The sequence below is a fragment of the Moschus berezovskii genome, chromosome 19, assembly GCF_049115385.1.
Source record: "Moschus berezovskii isolate FMDL1 chromosome 19, NW_MosBer_1.0, whole genome shotgun sequence".
Lineage (NCBI taxonomy): Eukaryota > Metazoa > Chordata > Mammalia > Artiodactyla > Moschidae > Moschus > Moschus berezovskii.
This window is the reverse complement of record NC_142478.1, coordinates 17010592-17030261: the sequence shown is the minus strand read 5'-3', so window position 1 is coordinate 17030261 and position 19670 is coordinate 17010592. Positions and strand designations below refer to the sequence as shown.

The 19670-nt window shown below is 37.1% G+C and overlaps 1 protein-coding gene across 1 annotated transcript in view; it reads right to left on the bottom strand.

Moving 5' to 3' along the window:
* The window catches only part of LOC129542166 (arfaptin-1-like), a 46141-nt gene that overhangs the window by 13031 nt on the left and 13440 nt on the right, over positions 1–19670 (bottom strand). The window contains exons 3-6 of the mRNA XM_088827848.1: positions 14747–14842; positions 12790–12902; positions 6714–6935; positions 306–463 (exon numbers count right to left, since the gene is read on the bottom strand). Of these exons, the coding sequence (XP_088683974.1) occupies positions 306–463; positions 6714–6935; positions 12790–12902; positions 14747–14813 (560 nt within the window). The 5' untranslated portion in view covers positions 14814–14842. The remainder of the gene's footprint in view (positions 1–305; positions 464–6713; positions 6936–12789; positions 12903–14746; positions 14843–19670) is intronic.

Here is a 19670-nt window from a genome sequence, read left to right as displayed (position 1 = left end):
AAGGCAAGGAAGCAAAGTATTCAGGAGCCTTTGGAATTTTTATTTATGTGAGCTGTGAGGTACCCAGGCATCAGACCCCTTATGAGATTCTTCTGAGGCATTATTTTGGCTTTGGCTCTCGCTCATTTCTAGAACTGTTCTCCTGCCTTTTTATTAGCTCTGTGGGCTCTCCTACAACACTCTAATAACACATTCTTTTTCTGTTCATATTGACCAGAGTTGGTTTCTCGTGTTGGAAAGCCCAAATCTTACCTGAATTATGTATTATCTGTAAAACAAATGATATAATGAAAATCTATACTTACCTGGCACTTTCATACTGTTTCACAGTCATTAATGTATCTTCAATTGTTTTATTCACCAAAGTGTTTACACTGGCAATGAAAAAATTAATGGCTCCTAGAAGAGTCTCTCCATTTTTAGCTAGCAGCTTCTGGGTATCTGCATTATAGCCAAATTCTTCCTAAAACAAACAAAAAAAAGTCATCTTAATTTATCCAGCTGTAAATCAGTAAATGTGACTAAAGAAAATCTCAAACACATCACTATTGGGAAAATATTTGATTTAGAAATCTAGCGATAGAAGCTTTTTCTTTCAATGTTTAAATAAATAGGAATCTAAATCACAACTAGCTAGACAATTACAGAAAAAGTCTAGTAAACCAAACTGTCATTAGCTTAGATGTATAGCTAAAAGCAAATAATTTTAAAGTTAAACTACTTTGTACTAGGAAGAATATTTTCATTTCCACGTTTTGTTTCTATTATACTGTAAGCACAGCTGTTAAGAAGAAAAATATAGCAGATTATTAATCAGAGAGGCCTTAACTCTCACAACCAAATTAGGTAACAATTGGCTAAAACTTTCAGACATAAAATAGACTACAATTTTTGTGTTTTGACTGAATCTCCTCAAAGTATAAATATTAACAATACACATTTCTTTGTAAACCTAGTGACCAACTGACTCTCAAGCTCAGGTCTGTCTGGACAAACAGTTGGGGAAGGACCACTCAGCACCAACGTTAGTTCATTCTCTCTGCATAAACTGACTCTTGGCTTAGCAAACGTTACACACGCCTCCCTAACATGCGGACAGCAGAGACTCAGTTTCAGCAGGGAAAGCTTTCCAGTCTCCGCTTGACTGCTGCTGCTAAGTCGTTTCAGTCGTGGCCGCCTCTGTGCGACCCCACAACTGATTATCAGGAACATATCTGACCAAATAAAAACTCTGATCGTATCAATTTTAGAACTGAATGTAGGATGTATATCATTTGAGAATTCTGACTTTGTTAAAAATACTTTTAAATTTCAAGTGAAAAAAAAATAAAAATGATGTAAATAGCTTCTCCAGATTTCTTTTTGGTAATGCAAACAAACAAAAAGTGTTTATTTCACTATTACATAATTCTTCTAGGCAATGCTGTCAGTCTTTTGTTTTCTTATTATCTTACTCATTTTTAACATGGTAGGGATAAGCTGATGAGTAATAATGAAATAATTCCTAAGATGATGAAACAGCAAAATGTCTTAAGATACAGGAAAATAAGATCATTAAGATCCCATACTGTGTATTTGATCTCCAATGGACTCATATGGTAGTTCCAAGATAAAACATTTATTCTATTTTTAAAAATTAGTCAATTTATCATTGGAAGATCTCTAAGAAAGAATAAAAGTCATAAAATATCAATCCTTACAAAGAGAAATGCTCAAATAAGAAACTCAAAAATTAAAACTCAGTCCTCTAACTTTCCTGGTGGCCAGCGGTAAAGAATCTATCAGCCAATGCAGGAGACATGGGTTCAATCTCTGGCCCAAGAAGATCCCACATTGAACCCGTGCTCTGGAGCCCAGGAGCCGTAACTATCGAGCCCATGTGTGGCAACTCCTGAAGCCTGACAACTCTAGAGCCCGTGCTCTGTAACAAGAGAAGCCACCAAAAGCCTACGCAGCAATGAAGAGCCAGCACAGCCAAAAATAAAAAAATACATACAAAAATAAAATTAAGAAAAAAAAACAGAAAAAAAATAAAGTTATTAAAAAATAAACTGGGTCCAACAGACTTGAATCCCCTTCATGGATCACTGCCTTGTCGCAGAGAAGGGGCTGTGTAACTCAATGAAATTATGAGCCATGCTGTCCATGCAGGGCCACCCAAGACAGACAGGTCATAGTGAAGAGTTCTGACAAACTGAGGTCCACTGGAGAGGGGAATGGCAAACCACTCCAGTATTCTTGCCTGGAGAACCCCATGAAAAGGCTAAAAGATAGGATGTTGGAAGATGAGCTCCCTAGGTCGGACGGTGTCCAATGTGCTACTGGAGAAGAGCGGAGGACAATTTCTAATGGCTCCGGTAAGAATGAAGCGCCGAGGCCAAACCCAGAATGAGTCTCAGCTGTGGATGTGTCTGGTGGTGAAAGTAAAGTCTGATGCTGTAAAGAACAATACTGGATAGGAACATGGAATGTTAGGTCCATGAATCAGGGTAAACTGGGTGTGGACAAGCAGGAGATATAAACTCTGAACGTCAACATTTTGGGCATCAGTGAACTAAAATGGATATGAATAGCAGAATTTAATTCATACAGACATTATATCTACTACTGTGGACAAGAATTCCTTATAAGAAATGGAGTAGCCCTCACAGTCAACAAAAGAGTCTGAAATACAGTACTTGGGTGCAATCTCAAAAACGACAGAATGATCATGGTTCGTTTCCAAGGAAACCATTCAACATCACAGTAAGACGAGTCTATGCCCCAACCACTGATGGTGAAGATAAGGTATCACCTCAATCAAATCCCTTATGATTATATACTAGAGGTGACAAACAGATTCAAGGGATTAGATCTGATAGAGTGCCTGAAGAATTACGGACTGAAGTTTGCAATACTGTACAGGAGACAGGGACCAAAACCATCCCAAAGAAAAAGAATTGCAAGAAGGCAAAGTGGTCGTCTGAGCAGAGTTTACAAACAGCTGAGGAAAGAAAGAGAACTGAAAGATAAGGGAGAAAGGGAAAGATATACCCGAACGAATGCAGAGTTCCAGAGAACAGCAGGGAGAGATAAGAAGGCCCTCTTAAATAAACAATGCAAAGAAATAAGAAGAAAACAATAAAATGGAAAAGACTAGAAATCTCTTCAAGAAAACTGGAGATATCAAGGGAACATTTCACACAAGGACAGATCCTTACCATTTTTGTCCTTTATCATGCCTAACAGAAGTAGAAGAAATTAAAAAGAGGTGGCAAGAATACACAGAAGAACCATACAAGAAAGGTCTTAACGACCTAGATAACCATGATGGTGTGGTCACTCACCTAGAGCTGGATATCCTTAAGTGTGAAGTCAAGTGGGCCTTAGGAAACATTACTATGAACAAAGCTAGTGAAGGTGATGGAATTCCAGTTGAGCTATTTCAAATCCTAAAAGATGATGCTGTGAAAGTGCTGCACTCAATATGCCAGCACACTTGGAAAACCCAGCAGTGGCTACAGGACTGGAAAAGGTAAGTTTTCATTCCAATCCCAAAGAAGGGCAATGCGAAAGAATGTTCAAACTACCACACAATTGTACTCATTTCACATGCTAGCTAGTTTATGCTCAAATTACTTCAAGCTAGGCTTCAGCAGTATATGAACTGAGAAGTTCCAGGTGTACAAGCTGGGTTTAGAAAAGGCAGAGGAACCAGAGATCAAATTGCCAACATTCATTGGATTGTGGAGAAAGCAAAGGAGCTCCAGAGAAACATCTATTTCTGCTTCACTGACTACACTTAACCCTCTGACTGTGGGGACCACAACAAACTGTGGAAAATTCTTCAAGTGACGGGAATACCGGACCACCTTACCTGTCTCCTGAGAAACCTGTATGTGGTTCAAGAAGCAACAGTTAGAACTGGACATGGAACAGTGGCCTGGTTCCGAACTGGGAAAGGAGTAAGGCTGTATATTATCACCTTACTTATTTAACTTCGATGCACAGTACATCATGCAAAATGCCAGACTGGATGAATCACAAGTTGGAATCAAGACTGCCAGGAGAAATATCAACAAGTCTTCAGATATGCATAGGATATCACTCAAATGGCACAAAGTGAAGAGAAACTAGAGACACTCTTAATGACGGTGAAAGAGTAGAGTGACAAAATTGGCTTGAAATTCAACACTCAAGAACCTAAGATCATGGCATCCAGTCCTATCACTTCATGGCAAACAGAAGGAGAATAAGTGAAAACAGTGATAGATATGATTTTCTTCGACGACAAAATCACTATGGATGGTGACTACAGCTAAGAGATTAAAAGATGCTTGCTCCTTGGAAGGAAAACTACGACAAATCTAGACAGTGTATTAAAAAGCAGAGTTATCACTTTGCCAACAAAGATCTATGTAGTCAAGGCTATGGTTTTTCCAGTAGTCATGTATGGATGTGAGAGATGGACTATAAAGAAAGCTGAAAGCCGAAGAACCGATGCTTTCGAATTGTGGTGCCGGAGAAGACTCTTGAGTCCCTTGGACAAAACGGAGACCCAACCAGTCAATCCTAAAGGAAATCAGTCCTGAATATTCATTGGAAGGACTATGCCAAAGCTCCAATCCTTTGGTCACCTGATGGGAAGAGGAGAGCTAACTCACTAGAAAAGACGCTGATGTTGGGAAAGATTGAAGGCAAAAGGAGAAGGGGGTGGCAGAGGATGAGACAGTCAGACAGCATCACTGACTCAGTGGACATTAATTAGAGAAAATTCTGGGAGACAGTGGAGGACATAGGAGCCTGGTGTGCTACAGTCCATGGGGCTGCAAAGAGTTGGACATGACTTAGAAACTGAACAATAACAACAATGGACTTGAATACTGAGGATTTGAATACTCTCGGGTTTTTTTTTTTAAAGGACTTCATATCTGTAAAAGAAAGGTAATAAAAGTAGTACTAACTAAGACTGAGCACTATATGAGCTAACACACATGTAAGCAAGTTGTATCTGATGCATAGTAAGTCCCCAACTGGCGTTAAGTATTATAATTAATAGACTCTGTTCAATGTATCATCACTGATAACACTGCTCTACTTCCCCAGACCTTATACTCTGATCATCTCTTTCCATACTGTGGGGATTTTTTCCCGGGTCACACCTTCTAAAGATCTCACTTCAAGAGACAGGCAGAGATCAGGAAGAGACAGAAAGGCCTGAATATAAATTCCACTTCCATCTTTTGTTTTTCATGATTTTATAAAAACTACCTAACCATCCTGGCCTCCACTTCCTCATCTACAAAATCAGGATAACATTTCTTCCAGTGTTATTAGAGAAATTACATGATATAATGGCTAAAAAGCACCCCACCCATCACATTGAAATTGTGGATACTCAGTAATAACAGCTGCTATAACTCAGCTCCCTAAATATTAGTATCATTCTTCTTTTTGTCTAGTGACTCAGTTAGAATTGAATCTCAATATTTATCTCAATATTGTCATCTCTAGCCAAACTTTCTTTGTCCAAGATTCTAGATTATTAACAAATAATTTAATGCTCTAAATTACCTAACTTCTCAAGTTATTCGTCTGTAGGGGATTTTCGTAGAAAAGGGATTTCTTCTGGTTCTCTTTTGGACATCTTTTGGTTCCAGGTGAGGACAAAAAGACATAAAAGGAGTAATTTAAGATATCATTAGATGGGACTTCCCTGGTGGTCCAGTGATTACGAGTCCACCTTGCAATTCAGAGGACACCGGTTCTATCCCTGGTCCAGGAAGATCTCACACGTGGCAGAGCAACTAAGTCCGCCTGGCACAACTAGTGAACCCACAGGCTGCAACTACTAAAGCCTGCCACACTCCAGGGCCCACACTCCCAATAAGAGAAGCCACCGCAACGAGAAGCCAGCACGCCACGACTACAGAGTAGCCCCTGCCTGCTACAACTAGAGAAAACCCACTGCAGCAACAAAGAGCCAGCCAATAAAAAGACAGCGTAAGAAATTAATAATGCTTTCTGCTGCATACTTATATAGATATACACAGAAAAATAATTTCATTCTAAAATTCATAATTTATACTAATGATTTCAGTAAAAGTGTATCACAAATCAAGTCAAGTAAGTATTGTTTAGGACATTCAGAGACTAGGTAAGAGATTTTCAACATGCTGTGCTAAGTTGCTTCAGTTATGTCCGACTCTATGCAAACCTATGGACCACAGCCTGCCATGCTCCTCTGTCCAGGGGATTTCCCAGGCAAGAATACTGGAGACGGTTGCCACTTTCTCCTCCAGGGGATCTTCATGACCCAGGGATCAAACCTGTGTCTTCTGCATTGGCAGGCAAGTTCTTTACCACTGACGCCACCCGGGAAGCCCCAAGATTTTCAACAGGTGCCTGAATTTACCTTTTTACCAACACCCAGTTATTTACATGACTATATATGATTCTTTCTAGGCTCAAGCAGGCTGAGTACTCTTTTTCCTTTCCTCTAACCAAGTTCCCTTTCCCTGAAACCTCCAGTTGACATTTTCTTTGGATCAGTATTTTGACAAAAGTCAGCTGGGCCTTCTTGAAAATTATGTGAAGTATCTTAAAAGAATACCACAAGATCCCAATTTTATTAAAGAGTTCAACAAATCAGAAATGTAACAAATTGCCTCTTAGAACACTCCTATTGCCCTTTCAGCCCTCTCCTCTCCAATGGTTGTTTCAAATAACCTTACATGGAGTTCTAGTGATTTTAAACTCAGGTCAGCAAACGCATCTCCAAGTTGCCTTTGGGTATGCACCATCTGGAAAAGCTGGGTCGACAGGGTCTGAGCCAGTTTTAGAATATTTTCGTATTTTTTCTTGTTATCTCTTAATATATCAATCTGAGCTTCAAGTTCAAGGTCCACAGTTCTTGATCCACGGCCCAGCTTCTCAGAGATAATTTGCCGAGTGCACTAAAAGTAGAAAGATGTATTTTGTTTAGGAAAAAAAAGAACAAAAGATAAAAGCAGTAATCCAAAGTGCAAACGCTGAAGCACCATTTCTGGCTTCAACAAGCTAGCCTAACAAACTGCAGACTTTCAGGCCCCTTCAGATGTTCATCAGGACTCAGAAAGTAAACTTACCAATCATGCTTATTAACTATTACTAATCAGAGAGATTTTAAAAACTTATCTAGCTAATTCATATACTGCCAGATGAGTTCTCTCATGGAATCATATTTCAAGCTCTGTGCATTTTGGTAGATGATTTAAAACAACTGACACACTTGGCATTGATTTAAGAATACCGGACTATATAGGAATAATAAGAATACCAAAACTCTACTCTCCTAAGTTTCAAATGCTTCTTTCCGTTCCAGCGTTCCCTTAAACAGCTGTGCATGTGTGTGAGCAGGAAGAATGAAGGGAAGGAAGGAAGGAGAAAGAAGAAAGAGGGGAGGAGGGGAGGGAGGGGCGAAGGACAGAGCAGGAGGTAGCGATTGGAGATTTCTGAATTCTTCCACTTTTGCCTAGATAAAATAGTATTAAACGATGTTACTCTATTCTACCGGATTCTATTTCTGTTCCAGAAATGATACAAGAGGTTATAGTTTTCAATTCACTACTCAACAATACATTAAAAGAGCAACCATATAGGGTATTAATACAATCATTATCATTTAAAGTTAACAAAAATATTCTAAAAAGTAGTAAATAAGCAACTGCAATTTTTAAAATTTGCAAATATGTTATTTTATCATGTCTTTTAAAGTTTTAGTTATTAGTATTTGTTGTAGAAGTGAAAATAATGAATGAAATAAAAATGAATGTCCTCTTCCTTTAATTCGACTGGATAGTAGAAAACTATTAATAAGACTTTCCTTTAAACCTATATAATCACATATATAATATTTTTAAAGTAAACATGAGACTATGCTATCTATACATCATATCCAGAGCATTTTTTTAAGAACAAATATCTTGAAACTTCTCCTTGTCAACATACATAAATCCATTATTTATCCTTTTAATGTTAACATATATGCTACTTACATTTTTCTATTTAAAACAGAAATGAATTCCCTGACACTCTCTATTATCATCAATTAAGGATCTTTACAAATAAGCTTTTTTTAATAAAGGAGTTCTTAAAAAAAAAAGAGTAGAGAAATTAACTCTATAGAAAGTGATAGGAAGATGAAAGACCAAACTCACAGAAGGGACAGAACTATTTCTATGGAAAACACACAAACACTCTCTGGGGATGAAAAACATATAGAGAGAGCGTTTAACTGCAGACTCTGTGATCTTAATGAGAGAGACACCAGCAAGTGATATTTGAAACGGCAACAAAATCAAGATGCGTCACTCATTTCCACTTTCCTTCCACACAAGGATTTTCCCTATGCAACAGAATATTATCGGAGGCGTTCACCTACTCTTAAGCCAAAGCATGTGGTACTTTCCACAGCTACCCAGATATAACAGTCTGTTGAAAACCAAGAAGCCAGAATTCACTGAAGGAACTTGGCAGACTGGGCAAAATGAAAGAAATGTCTACTTTTGTCTGAGTGGTCATTTTTTTACAGAAATAATGGTGATAAGCAGACAGTAAGGTCAAAGGTTTAATGAGGAAATTTTTTTTTGGTTTCCAGGAAGCTATGGCAATGGGAAAAGTAAGGCAAGAGTATAAGGCATCAAATCTGGGCACCTTAAGTTCTGAAACTCAACTTACAAAGCTTATATTCCAATACAGGTAACTAACCACTCTCAAGGAAATCTAAGTAATCTGAAGGTGAGAATGCTACAGACAGCCTTTGTAGGGCTTTGTAGAGAAAACATAAAGTTGCGAGGCATTTCCCCACTCATCAGGGTCCCAGAGCAAGTTTCTCATAGGATCACTGAAAAACAATTTTATTTAAGTTGCTTCCTAATAAATACTGAAATTGAAGTGCAAAATTAAAGGTATATATTATAAAGCAAGTTTAAAACAGAAGAAAATTAAAAATTCTCAGTTTTTTACCCTTCTCCAAAGTCCCTGAAAATGCAAATGACTTACCATGATCTGTGGTCCTGTCCAGCTTTCCATATAAATTAATAATTTATTTTGAGGATAAAAGGACAAATGGAGCAAAGTTAAATGGGAAGGAAAAAGCAAAAGTAAATTATAGCTCTACAGATTATTCCCTACTTGGGAGAGGATAAAATAATGATAAATAGTGTATAAAAATACCATGAATCACCACCGCACAGGTCATGAATTTACAAGATAATCACTGGATACTGTTAGTATTTAAATAGCACCAAGAGCTTAGAATAAAACAATTAGGTACAAGGAAAAGAATAAGCTAATGGCAGCAAAAGACAGATACTATATTAAGAAAGTTGTTAAGACTGAAGGATAGGGAAGAAGGGAACATAAAAGTAAATATCAGAACCTGAACAGTGGAAACAGATAAACCAGTAAATAAATAAGACAATACGGTAAGAAAGCCAGGAGTGAAAATTTAAAAGATACTGGCTTTAAGCCAACAAATATTAATTTGTTAAAGGTATGAATACTGGTGGCAAGTTCTTAAAACATTTTTGAAAAGAATTTAATGTTTGGAAGAGACATTAAAGAGGTCTGAATGCTAAAACTGAGATTATTCTTTAAAAAACAAGATAGACTTCTACAAGTACCCTATATTCTATATTTGCAAAATACAAAAATGAACAAAAATGATAAACCAGAGTTTATTATTCACACTGATTCCTGCAGATGAGAAAAAATAAGAAAATAAATTTTGGATTCAAACTGTACGAATAAAATCAGGTAGATTAAAATACTACTTAAGAAAATAGGTTCAAGGCCTAAACTTCTATTACAAAATCACTTCTATTACATATTTGGTTTTAATCATCAGACCAATCTTGGAGCCAATATTAGCACTTCCTTTATTAAACACCGATAAAGGAAGTGTTAATATTCTCTTTGAGTAAAAGCTTTCAAGTGTCTGCCAGAGAACAGAAACAGAAGAAACTGAAAACAAAAAATCATGAAGAAACTGAAGTCCATGAGAGAGGATCAAAGTCACAGCCAGAATCAAAGTCCTCAGAGTGCGGTGGACAATAAGCACAAATCAGAATCAACACTTGAAGGATTATCCCAATGACAGTGAATGTCCTCTGTCAGCTCATACTCTGGACTAAAAAGGTCAAAAAGACAGAAGAACAGAGTTGTATGTCAGTACAGACACACTGAGCTACAAACTCCATAAAACCATGTTAAGCTAGGACTTTCTCTCTTTTGACTTAGATTGCGACACACAATAATTCTGATGAAAAAAATTTTTCAGTTAAAAATAAAATGATCACTCTGAAAGAATGGTAATTCCTTCACATAGTACTATGCCATGTGTATACATTATGAAGTCTGGTTATTTTCAATAACAGAAAATATGAATGTGGTATGTTAATGCAGAAAAAAAGTGAAAGTGTTATTTGCTCAGTCGTGTCCAATTCCTTGTAACCCTACGGACTCCTATGGACCACTAGGCTCCTCTGTCCATGAATTCTCCAGGCAAGAATGGAGTGGGTAGCCATTCCCTTCTTCAGGGGATCTTTCCAACCTAGGGACCAAACCTGGGTCTCCTGCATTGCAGAAGGTTTCCTTACCATCTGAGCAACCTGGGAAGCCCCATGTTAAGGTAGAGATAACCAGAAACTAATAATCATTCAACTCTGATTACTGTAGAAGTAAAAGAAGAAAAGAACAGCTGATAAACACACACATACAGGGTGGAAAAAAAGATAAGCAACAAGGAAAACACAACTGACACAAGAGAGGAAGGCCACAATGACAAAAAATTAAACTTGATAATTTGTAAAATTAGGATTATCAGGATTTGGTTCAAAAATAAGACCTGTATTCTTTAGGCTCAAAATGTGAGGCTAAATTTCAGGAATAAATGAACAAAGGAATGACTGAATACACGAATTTAATAAATAAATAAGTGAGACTCAGTCTGGTATGAAAGACAAACAAGTGAAATGAAAGGGAGTATGAAGAGGAATTTCAGGCAGTGGGCAAATACAGCCCCCGTGAACAAAGCTGCAGAGGTGTGAGAAAGCACAGCTTGCTTAGGAAATCTCTGGATAAGCTGGTATGGATCACGAGATCTGCAGGTGGAAGAGAGGAGCAGCAGGATAAAAATGGAAAGGTAGATGGGGATAGCGGAGAAGGCAATGGCAAGCCACTCCAGTACTCTTGCCTAGAAAATCGCATGGAGAGAGGAGCCTGGTGGGCTGCAGTCCATGGGGTCGCTACTAGTCGGACACGACTGAGCGACTTCACTTTCACACACTGGAGAAGGAAACGGCAACCCACTCCAGTGTTCTTGCCTGGAGAATCCCAGGGACGGGGGAGCCTGGTGGGCTGCCGTCTATGGGGTCGCACAGAGTCGGACACGACTGAAGTGACTTAGCAGCAGCAGCAGATGGGGATAGAGGGAAGGATTTAAGCAAACCGAACCATGTCAGGCAGAGCAGAATCTGGAGGATGAGACAATGTGTTGAGAAGCTACTACACTAATGTAAGACAGTAATCACATGGCTGTGAAGGCTAAGATGGAGACAAGGATAAAGTCAGATAATAGTAAAGAGGCAGAGCCCATTTAATAATTAACTGGGCATGTGGAATCAGTGAGAAGATGAAGGAGACGTCTGAATATTTGGATGAACTGCTGTGATATGAAGGAGTGCAAACAAAAACCAGTATTCATGGAGTGAGAGAATCTACATCCTTGAGAACAAAAGGGGCAATGGGCAGATAGAATATCCTGAATGAGAACAGTTCAGCAGGCATCAAGTTTTGATGGCTACTACTGGCATTTCTCAGTTCTACACTGACATGAGCTAAATGATTTTGGGGAAGTTTCATGCAGCAGTTTCAGGGCACTTTTACCATCTTAAGAAAACCTGTACTTTTGTGGAAAATTGCAGATCATACTTAAAAAATACTAACTGAAAAAATAAATGCACTTCTGTATTACTCTTTAGAAGATACATAAGAGACTCCTGTATAAGAATACAGACAATTCCTGATTTACAAACCACTAGGCGCACTACCAATTCACAAACAGAGCGAGTGTTAGCGCTGATGCTCTGAATAGGGCTGTTAGGGTTTTCATCCACTTAACTACTCTACGAATTCTACTGTCTCATCCCTGTTAAGATTCAATGGCACTAAGTGAATTTGGGGTTTGAGATATCTATTTGTAACACATCAAATATAGCTGTATTGCTTCAGAGTAAGTTTTGCTTATTTAGTCTAGGAGAATGTAAGAAAAATAATCAATACGTGCTCTGAAGCAATACACTTAACAACGATAAGCCTCTGAAATCCAACTCATATACTGTCTGTCCAGTTTACTGCTTAGTTATTACAATAAGATCAGAGAATTTCAAACTCTGGAAAACTAACATACCTCTCTTGACATTCCGCTGCTGTAAAGTATCAAAAAGATAGGAAGTTGTGACAACCATATCTATGGCAGTTCTACAGCTAAATGTGCTCCCAGACAACATATCTCTTCTTCAATTATGTGTTATCTGTCAATTAATAAGAACTTTAGTAGCTCTTTTTAGAACTCAACCTACTGACTTTTTAAACTACATTTATGCAAAGATCAGTAAGACAAAATACTTTATTTTAATTGTATATTTATGTTTAAAGAGCATTATTCTCTCCTATACATTTATATAATTGCAAAACAATAATTTGAGTAACATTCGAATGAAATTCTTAGAGCTACTTGGGGTGGAAACATTAAAAAAAATTACAAACCTTGTAGGTATTTAGACTCCATTTTCTAACAAGTTCTAACTTTTCCATTGCAGGATTTTTAGCTTCATCTGCTAGAATAACTGGACCACTTTTTGTCTGTGTTCTCTGGCCACCTGTAACATCAGAACAAAAGATAAAAATGCAAACCACACAGACAAGTAGAAAGAAAACAAAACTCTGATGCAGTTCAAATTAAACTACTTATGCATTTAAAGAAATAAGAAGGTTCCTGCAAAGTAAAGGCCTAGAACTTCTTGGAATCATTTTAAGGATGATTTCCTGATACTGTAAAAAAAAAAAAAATTTCTTTGGTTTGTCCATCTTCTTTAAAAAAAAAAAAAAAAAGCTGCAATGGGCCTTCTTCTCTAAACTGCTATTTACTTCTAGGAAAATACATTTTCCATAATTTATCTTATAACCTAATGATTCTTAAAAAACTGTCATTAAAAATCTGAAAGGCTCATACTCTTCACAGTGATCTCCTTTCATTATACTACATAGAAGAGAGCAACAACACAATGTTACCAAAATTTTGGAGGGTTTAAAAATACTATAACTTTAGATAGTCATCAAAAATATCTTACTGTAGTATAAGAGGTTTTGTTACAACAAGACCTTCACTGTGCCTCATTTTTTTCCTCAAGAAACCCAGCACTTCCCCCAAAGCCGTAATTAATACAGGCAGTATAAAGCCCTGATAATGCATTATTCCAACAATTAAGAAATTATGACATATCAGCAACTCCACAACTATACAGCTCCTCACAGTAAAATATTTTTCAGAGAAGAACATATTTAGTAACATTTATGATGCTAATACGGAGAAGGCAATGGCAAGCCACTCCAGTACTCTTGCCTAGAAAATCCCATGGACGGAGGAGCCTGGTAGGCTGCAGTCCATGGGGTCACTAAGAGTCAGGCACGACTGAGTGACTTCACTTTTCACTTTCACACATTGGAGAAGGAAATGGCAACCCACTCCAGTGTTCTTGCCTGGAGAATCCCAGGGATGGGTGAGCCTAGCGGGCTGCCATCTATGGGGTCGCACAGAGTCAGACATGAATGAAGCGACTTAGCAGCAGCAGCAGCAGCATGATGCTAATAACTTGGGATAGAAACATAATTTGAAAATAACAATTTTTTAAAAAGACAAGAGAAAACATTTTATAAAATGGTTTCAAAAGGTTAGAGTCGGCTAAAATTTCTTCTCTCACCCCTACAGCCAGGCCAGGCTTTACCACAGTTTTACCATAATCTAAGAAGGAGAACAGTATATAAAATCAAATGCATTTAAGAATTTACAAAATTCTCACCTAAACAAAATATAAAATATTAACATTTCGTATAAAAAGAAACACAGAGTTTACTTTTTGCCCTGTTCTTATAGTCCAGCAATACTAAAGTGAAAAGCAAATCCAATGTAAAGAAATAGGTTTTTCCCAGTACTTTTCACTCAGCATAACTGGAAAGTTAAGAGTATTTTGATGCAATTTGACAACTAGTTGTTAAGTCAAAGTTGAAAAAAGGAAGACACAACCTTCTCCACTTGATTCATTCCAAATAATGAACAACACAACTGTTGAAAGTCCTTTTTTATTTAACTGAAAACAGATGGCAGAGCTGCAAAGTCAAGAGCTTAGGATCAAATAAATAAAGCAACATTTTCCAGAGCAAAGAAAAGAAAGGTAGGTTAAAAATGAATCAAACTTTAATGTGTTTTTTTCTCGTAAAGTTAATTAATTTCATGTTTGAGATTGTGCCTAATAAACTTTGAAAAGCCAGAAAGATAAGCTATGGCTAGAGATTACTTTCCTTATTGTTAAAAAAAACCAAAAAACAGCCACCAAAAAAGCCAGAATAACACACACCTAAGAATCTAAAGCAAGCAACATGAAACTGAGTGAGTTTAGCTTCAGCAGTAGCAAGAAGGGCTTTATCCAATCAGCGCAGTGAATACCTGCAGGGACAGTTAAATCACTTCCATGTTGAGTCAGTCCACTAGCTGCCACCCTGCCAGGAGACATAACAGATGGCAGAGGTGGTGCTGGGGAACCTGAAAAGGGCAGACATGTCACTGTGAAAATGCTTCTCTTCCTCCACACAATATACAGTTTGAATACAGCTGTACTGACATTTCCTTTAAAATATTCAAAAAAAAGGATTAAAAGCTGGAAACTAACACACTTGCTTTCATGCAGAAATGGATGAGCAATAAATGGATGCTATCAGGATGAGCTCTTACATAACCTTTTCATAGAACTATTAAAACCAAACAAAACACCTAACTGTAAGAAGAAACCTGGTAAGATCATGTTTACTCAGTACTTTACCTGGACTTTGCTATTTTCAAATCAATTAAAAGTATGTGATTAAAGGAATCAGCTGAATGGTAACTCAACATTTTATAACTTGCTACTCTAACATAGGGAGGAAAGCTCTTCAAGTAGAAATCCAAAGATATGTAACACTTGTATCAAATTTATCATTAACATTCACAGAAATGTGAATGAACCAGCCTTCACAGAAATTATAGCCAAAAATTTCAAATCATAAATCAAGTATCACCTAGTACAGATTACTGCTACTTAGTATGGATGCAAGGGGTTTCCATCAATTATGTCATCTCGGAGCTCATCAGAAATACAGACCTACTTAATTAGAATTTGCATTTTCACAAGATCTTCAGGTGATTTGTATGTGTTTTGAAGCCTGAGAAGTGATAATACAGAGTGTTATTCTGATAAATCATAAGACTTCTGAAGCTTTTAAAACATACCTCAGACATTCCACAAGATATCACTGAAACAGGTTATCTTCAGAGCTTTTCGGGGTGGGGAGGGAAGCTTTAGCTTTTTTATTAGATTTTCTGCTTTTATTTATTAGATAAATAAAAATAGCACATTTTAAGATGTAAAAAGTGATTTTTTGATATATGTATACACTGTGAAATGATTATATCCATCACCTCACACAGTTACCATCTTTCTGTGTGTGATGAGAAAACCTGAGATCTATCAGCAAATTTCAACTATACATTATTATTAACTACAGTCACCATGCTGCTCATTAGGCAACAGTTTTTTAAAAGCTACTTATTCTCAGACACAGCTAAGCTTGAGAACCTGAGGAAAGAATACAATTTTGGAATGAAACACACTGAGTTTTAAAATTCTAACTCTGGGTTTGAAATTCTGGCTCTATTTATCAAATAGTATCAGGAACACCCTGGCAAATTACTCAACATCTCTGAGCCTTAATTTTTTTAAAAGTAAGAAAAACTTAGTACCCAACATTGTTGCTGATGTCCAGCATAAACTGTACAGCTTCAATTGACTATTTTAAATTCTAAAGGTTGTATGTCTTTAGGAAAGTGATCACTGAAAAGAAACTGAAAAAATAATTAACTCCTTCACATTTAGCTGAATATGTTTTAATGTTTCTAAGATAATTTTATTACAACTACACTCTTCTCCAGTTTTCTAAAAACACATATCAAATTTATAATTAAAATATTCTAATAAGAATGAATGTCAACTTTCTCATATCCCAGATATACTAAGTTCTGATCAGGAACAGTCACCAGTTTTAATAATATGGAATACTTAATCTGGACTGAATCTAACATTAAAATCCAAAACACACAATGTATCTAAATAGAATGGCATTACCTTTCAAAATGAGATACCCGTCTTTCAAAAAAAATCCTGTTGAAGCACAAAAATTTAAAACTGGAAGGGACAACAGAAATCAACTAGTCTGATGCTAAACTACAGGAAAAAAAGAGGCTCAGAGAGGTTTAAACAGCTTCTTATTAGATTCTCAGATGTTCTGAATCTATACTATAATATCTCCATTATTAAATTCAATACAAAAAACATCAATCCATAAATTACTTGTTAAGCTGGAAGGCATTTAATGGATTATCCAATGCAATCACTATTTTAAACAAAAACTCTATCTCTACTATTACATAAAGAGGAGTTCAATAAACGATGACTACTATAATTCCATTTCGTGATAATCCCAGGAACAGAGCTCTGTTGTTCTGGCTATTATTGTTTATTAATCTTGGATAAGAAATAATCTCATGATTTAACATGAGATATGTATAACATATATGTCACAAGTGATACAGAACTTTCCAAACTAAAGTAGCAAAAAGACGTAGTGCTGAGGTAAGTAGATACCTCCAACTATTTGCTTTACTTTCAAGGGTTAATTGTTCTCTGTATCTTCAAATCCTTAAGGCAGACTAATTTAGTTACTAAAATCATTCACAAATAATAAGTAAATCATTCCAACAAAAATAATTCTTAAAACTCTAGGCTTGTGCTAACTGATGAAATTTGGAGAATTAGCTCAGCTTTCTCTCAACAGGAGAAGTCTAGGAATACGAATAATGTGTATGCAATGACCAAAACCCCACTGAAACAAAACTCAGATACCAAGAACAACTCACTCTTAAGAGTTCTGATTCATTCACGGTTTCCACTGTTATTGATTCTACCATGTATTTCTTGGGTAGATTTCAATATTTATTGTTACACTGAATTTAAGCACAATTTCTTCTAAATTTGCTCCAGAGATGGAAAAGTAAATGGTAATAGAGTCCTTATAAAGCTATCATTCAGTCCTTTTCCCAGAAAGTTAACAGAGCCCCAACTCCTAACACTTTCCCATGAGACATACATCCTAAATTTTGTTCAGTTAAAAAGGCTTTCTTATCTCTTCTTGCTATTCTCTGGAACTCTGCATTTGGCTGAGTATATATCTCCCTTTCTCTTCTGCCTTTCACGTCTCTTCTTTTCTAAGGTATTCGTAAGGCTTTCTCAGACAACCACTTTTATCTTCTTGCATTTCGTTTTCTTGGGGTTACCCAACTGAATGCAGAGTTCCAGAGAACAGCAAGGAGACATAAGAAAGTCCTCCTCAGTGATCAATGCAAAGAAATAGAGGAAAATAGCAGAATGGGAAAGACGAGAGATCTCTTCAAGAAAATCAGAGATACCAAGGGAACATTTCATGCAAAGATGGGCTCAATAAAGGACAGAAAGGACAGAAACGGTATGGGCCTGACAGAAGCAGAAGAGATTAAGAGGTGGCAAGAATACACAGAACTATCATATCCCGAACAGTCATGATGGTGTGGACACTCACCTAGAACTGGACATCCTGAAAAGTGTGAAGTCAAGTGGGCCTTAGGAAACATTACTACGAACAAAGTTAATGGAGGTGATGGAATTCCAGCTGAGCTATTTCAAGTCCTAAAAGTTGATGCTGTTAAAGTGCTGCACTCAATATGTGCAAATTTGGAAAACTCAGCAGTGGCCACAGGACTGGAAAAGGTCATTCCAATCCCAAAGAAGGGCAATACAAAAGAATGTTCAAACTACCACACAGTTGCACTTATTTCACACGCTAGCAAGGTAATGCTCAAAATCCTTCAAGCTAGGCTTCAACAGTATGTGAATTGGAACTTCTGGATGTCAAATCTGGATTTGGAAACGGCAGAGGAACCGGAGGCCAAATTACCAGTGGATCACAGAGAAAGCAAAGGAATTTCAGAAAAACAGCTATTTCTGTTTCACTGACTATATTAGAAGTCTCTGACAATGTGGATCACAACAAACTGTGGAAAATACTTATAGAGACGGGAATACCAGACCACCTTACCTGTCTCCTGAGAAACCTGCATGCAGGAAAAGAAGCAATGGTTAGAACCTTACATGGAAAAATGAACTGGTTTAAAACTGGGCAGGAAGTATGACAAGGCTGTATACTGTCACCCTGCTTATTTAACTTATATGCAGAGTATATTAAGTTAAATGCCAGACTGGAATGAATCACAAGATGGAATCAAGACAGCTAGGAGAAATATCAACAACCTCAGATATGCAGATGATACCATTCTAATGAGAGAAAGTGAAGAGGAACTAAAGAGCTTCTTGATGAGGGCAAAAGAGGAGAGTGAAAAACCTGGCTTAAAACTCAAAATTCAATAAAGCAGATACATCACTTTGCCAACAAAAGTCCATATAGTCAAAGCTATGGTTTTTCCAGTGGTCATGTATAGATGTGAGAGCTGGACATAAAGAAGGCTGAGCACTGAAGAACTGTTGCTTTCGAATTGTGCTGGAATAGACTCTTGAGAGTCCCATGGACAGCAAGGAGCTCAAACCAGGCAATCCTAAAGAAAATCAACCCTGAATATTCATTGGAAGGGCTGATTCTAAAACTGAAGCTCCAATACTTTGGCCACCTGATGCGAACAGCCAACTCAGTGGGAAAGACCCTGATGCTGGGTAAGATTGGGGGCAGGAGCAGAAGGGGGCAACAGTGGACGAGATGGTTGGATGGCATCACTGACTCAATGGACATGAGTTTGAGCAAGCTCCAGGAGACAGTGGAGGACAAGGAAGCCTGGCGTGCTGCATTTTATGGGGCTTGCAAAGAGCTGGACACAGCTTAGCAACTGAACAACAATAAGAACATATTCTAAATTTTAAACATGAGAAAATCATGCTCATTCTGATTTATGTATACATGCCTCAAAACAAGGACACTTAATTACAAATTTCCAGTAAATGTTTAACGAATCTGAGTATGACAGAATGACTATCTTTTTAACATACTGATTAGCTATGTAGCTTGTTTTAAAAGGTGTTTTATAAAGCCAATTCAAAGAGACATAAATTACTGCCATTATCACAAAACATATGTTTTATTCCAATTTGAGGGACTACAATGGATCTGTAAGCAAGTGAAACCGACTGGCACTTTCATGTTCATGTATAACAGGTTACAATGGCAGCTGACTTTGATTACTGTATATACTATTCTGTTTAAGGGGGAAAGGATAAAACCAAATGTCAGCTAAATAA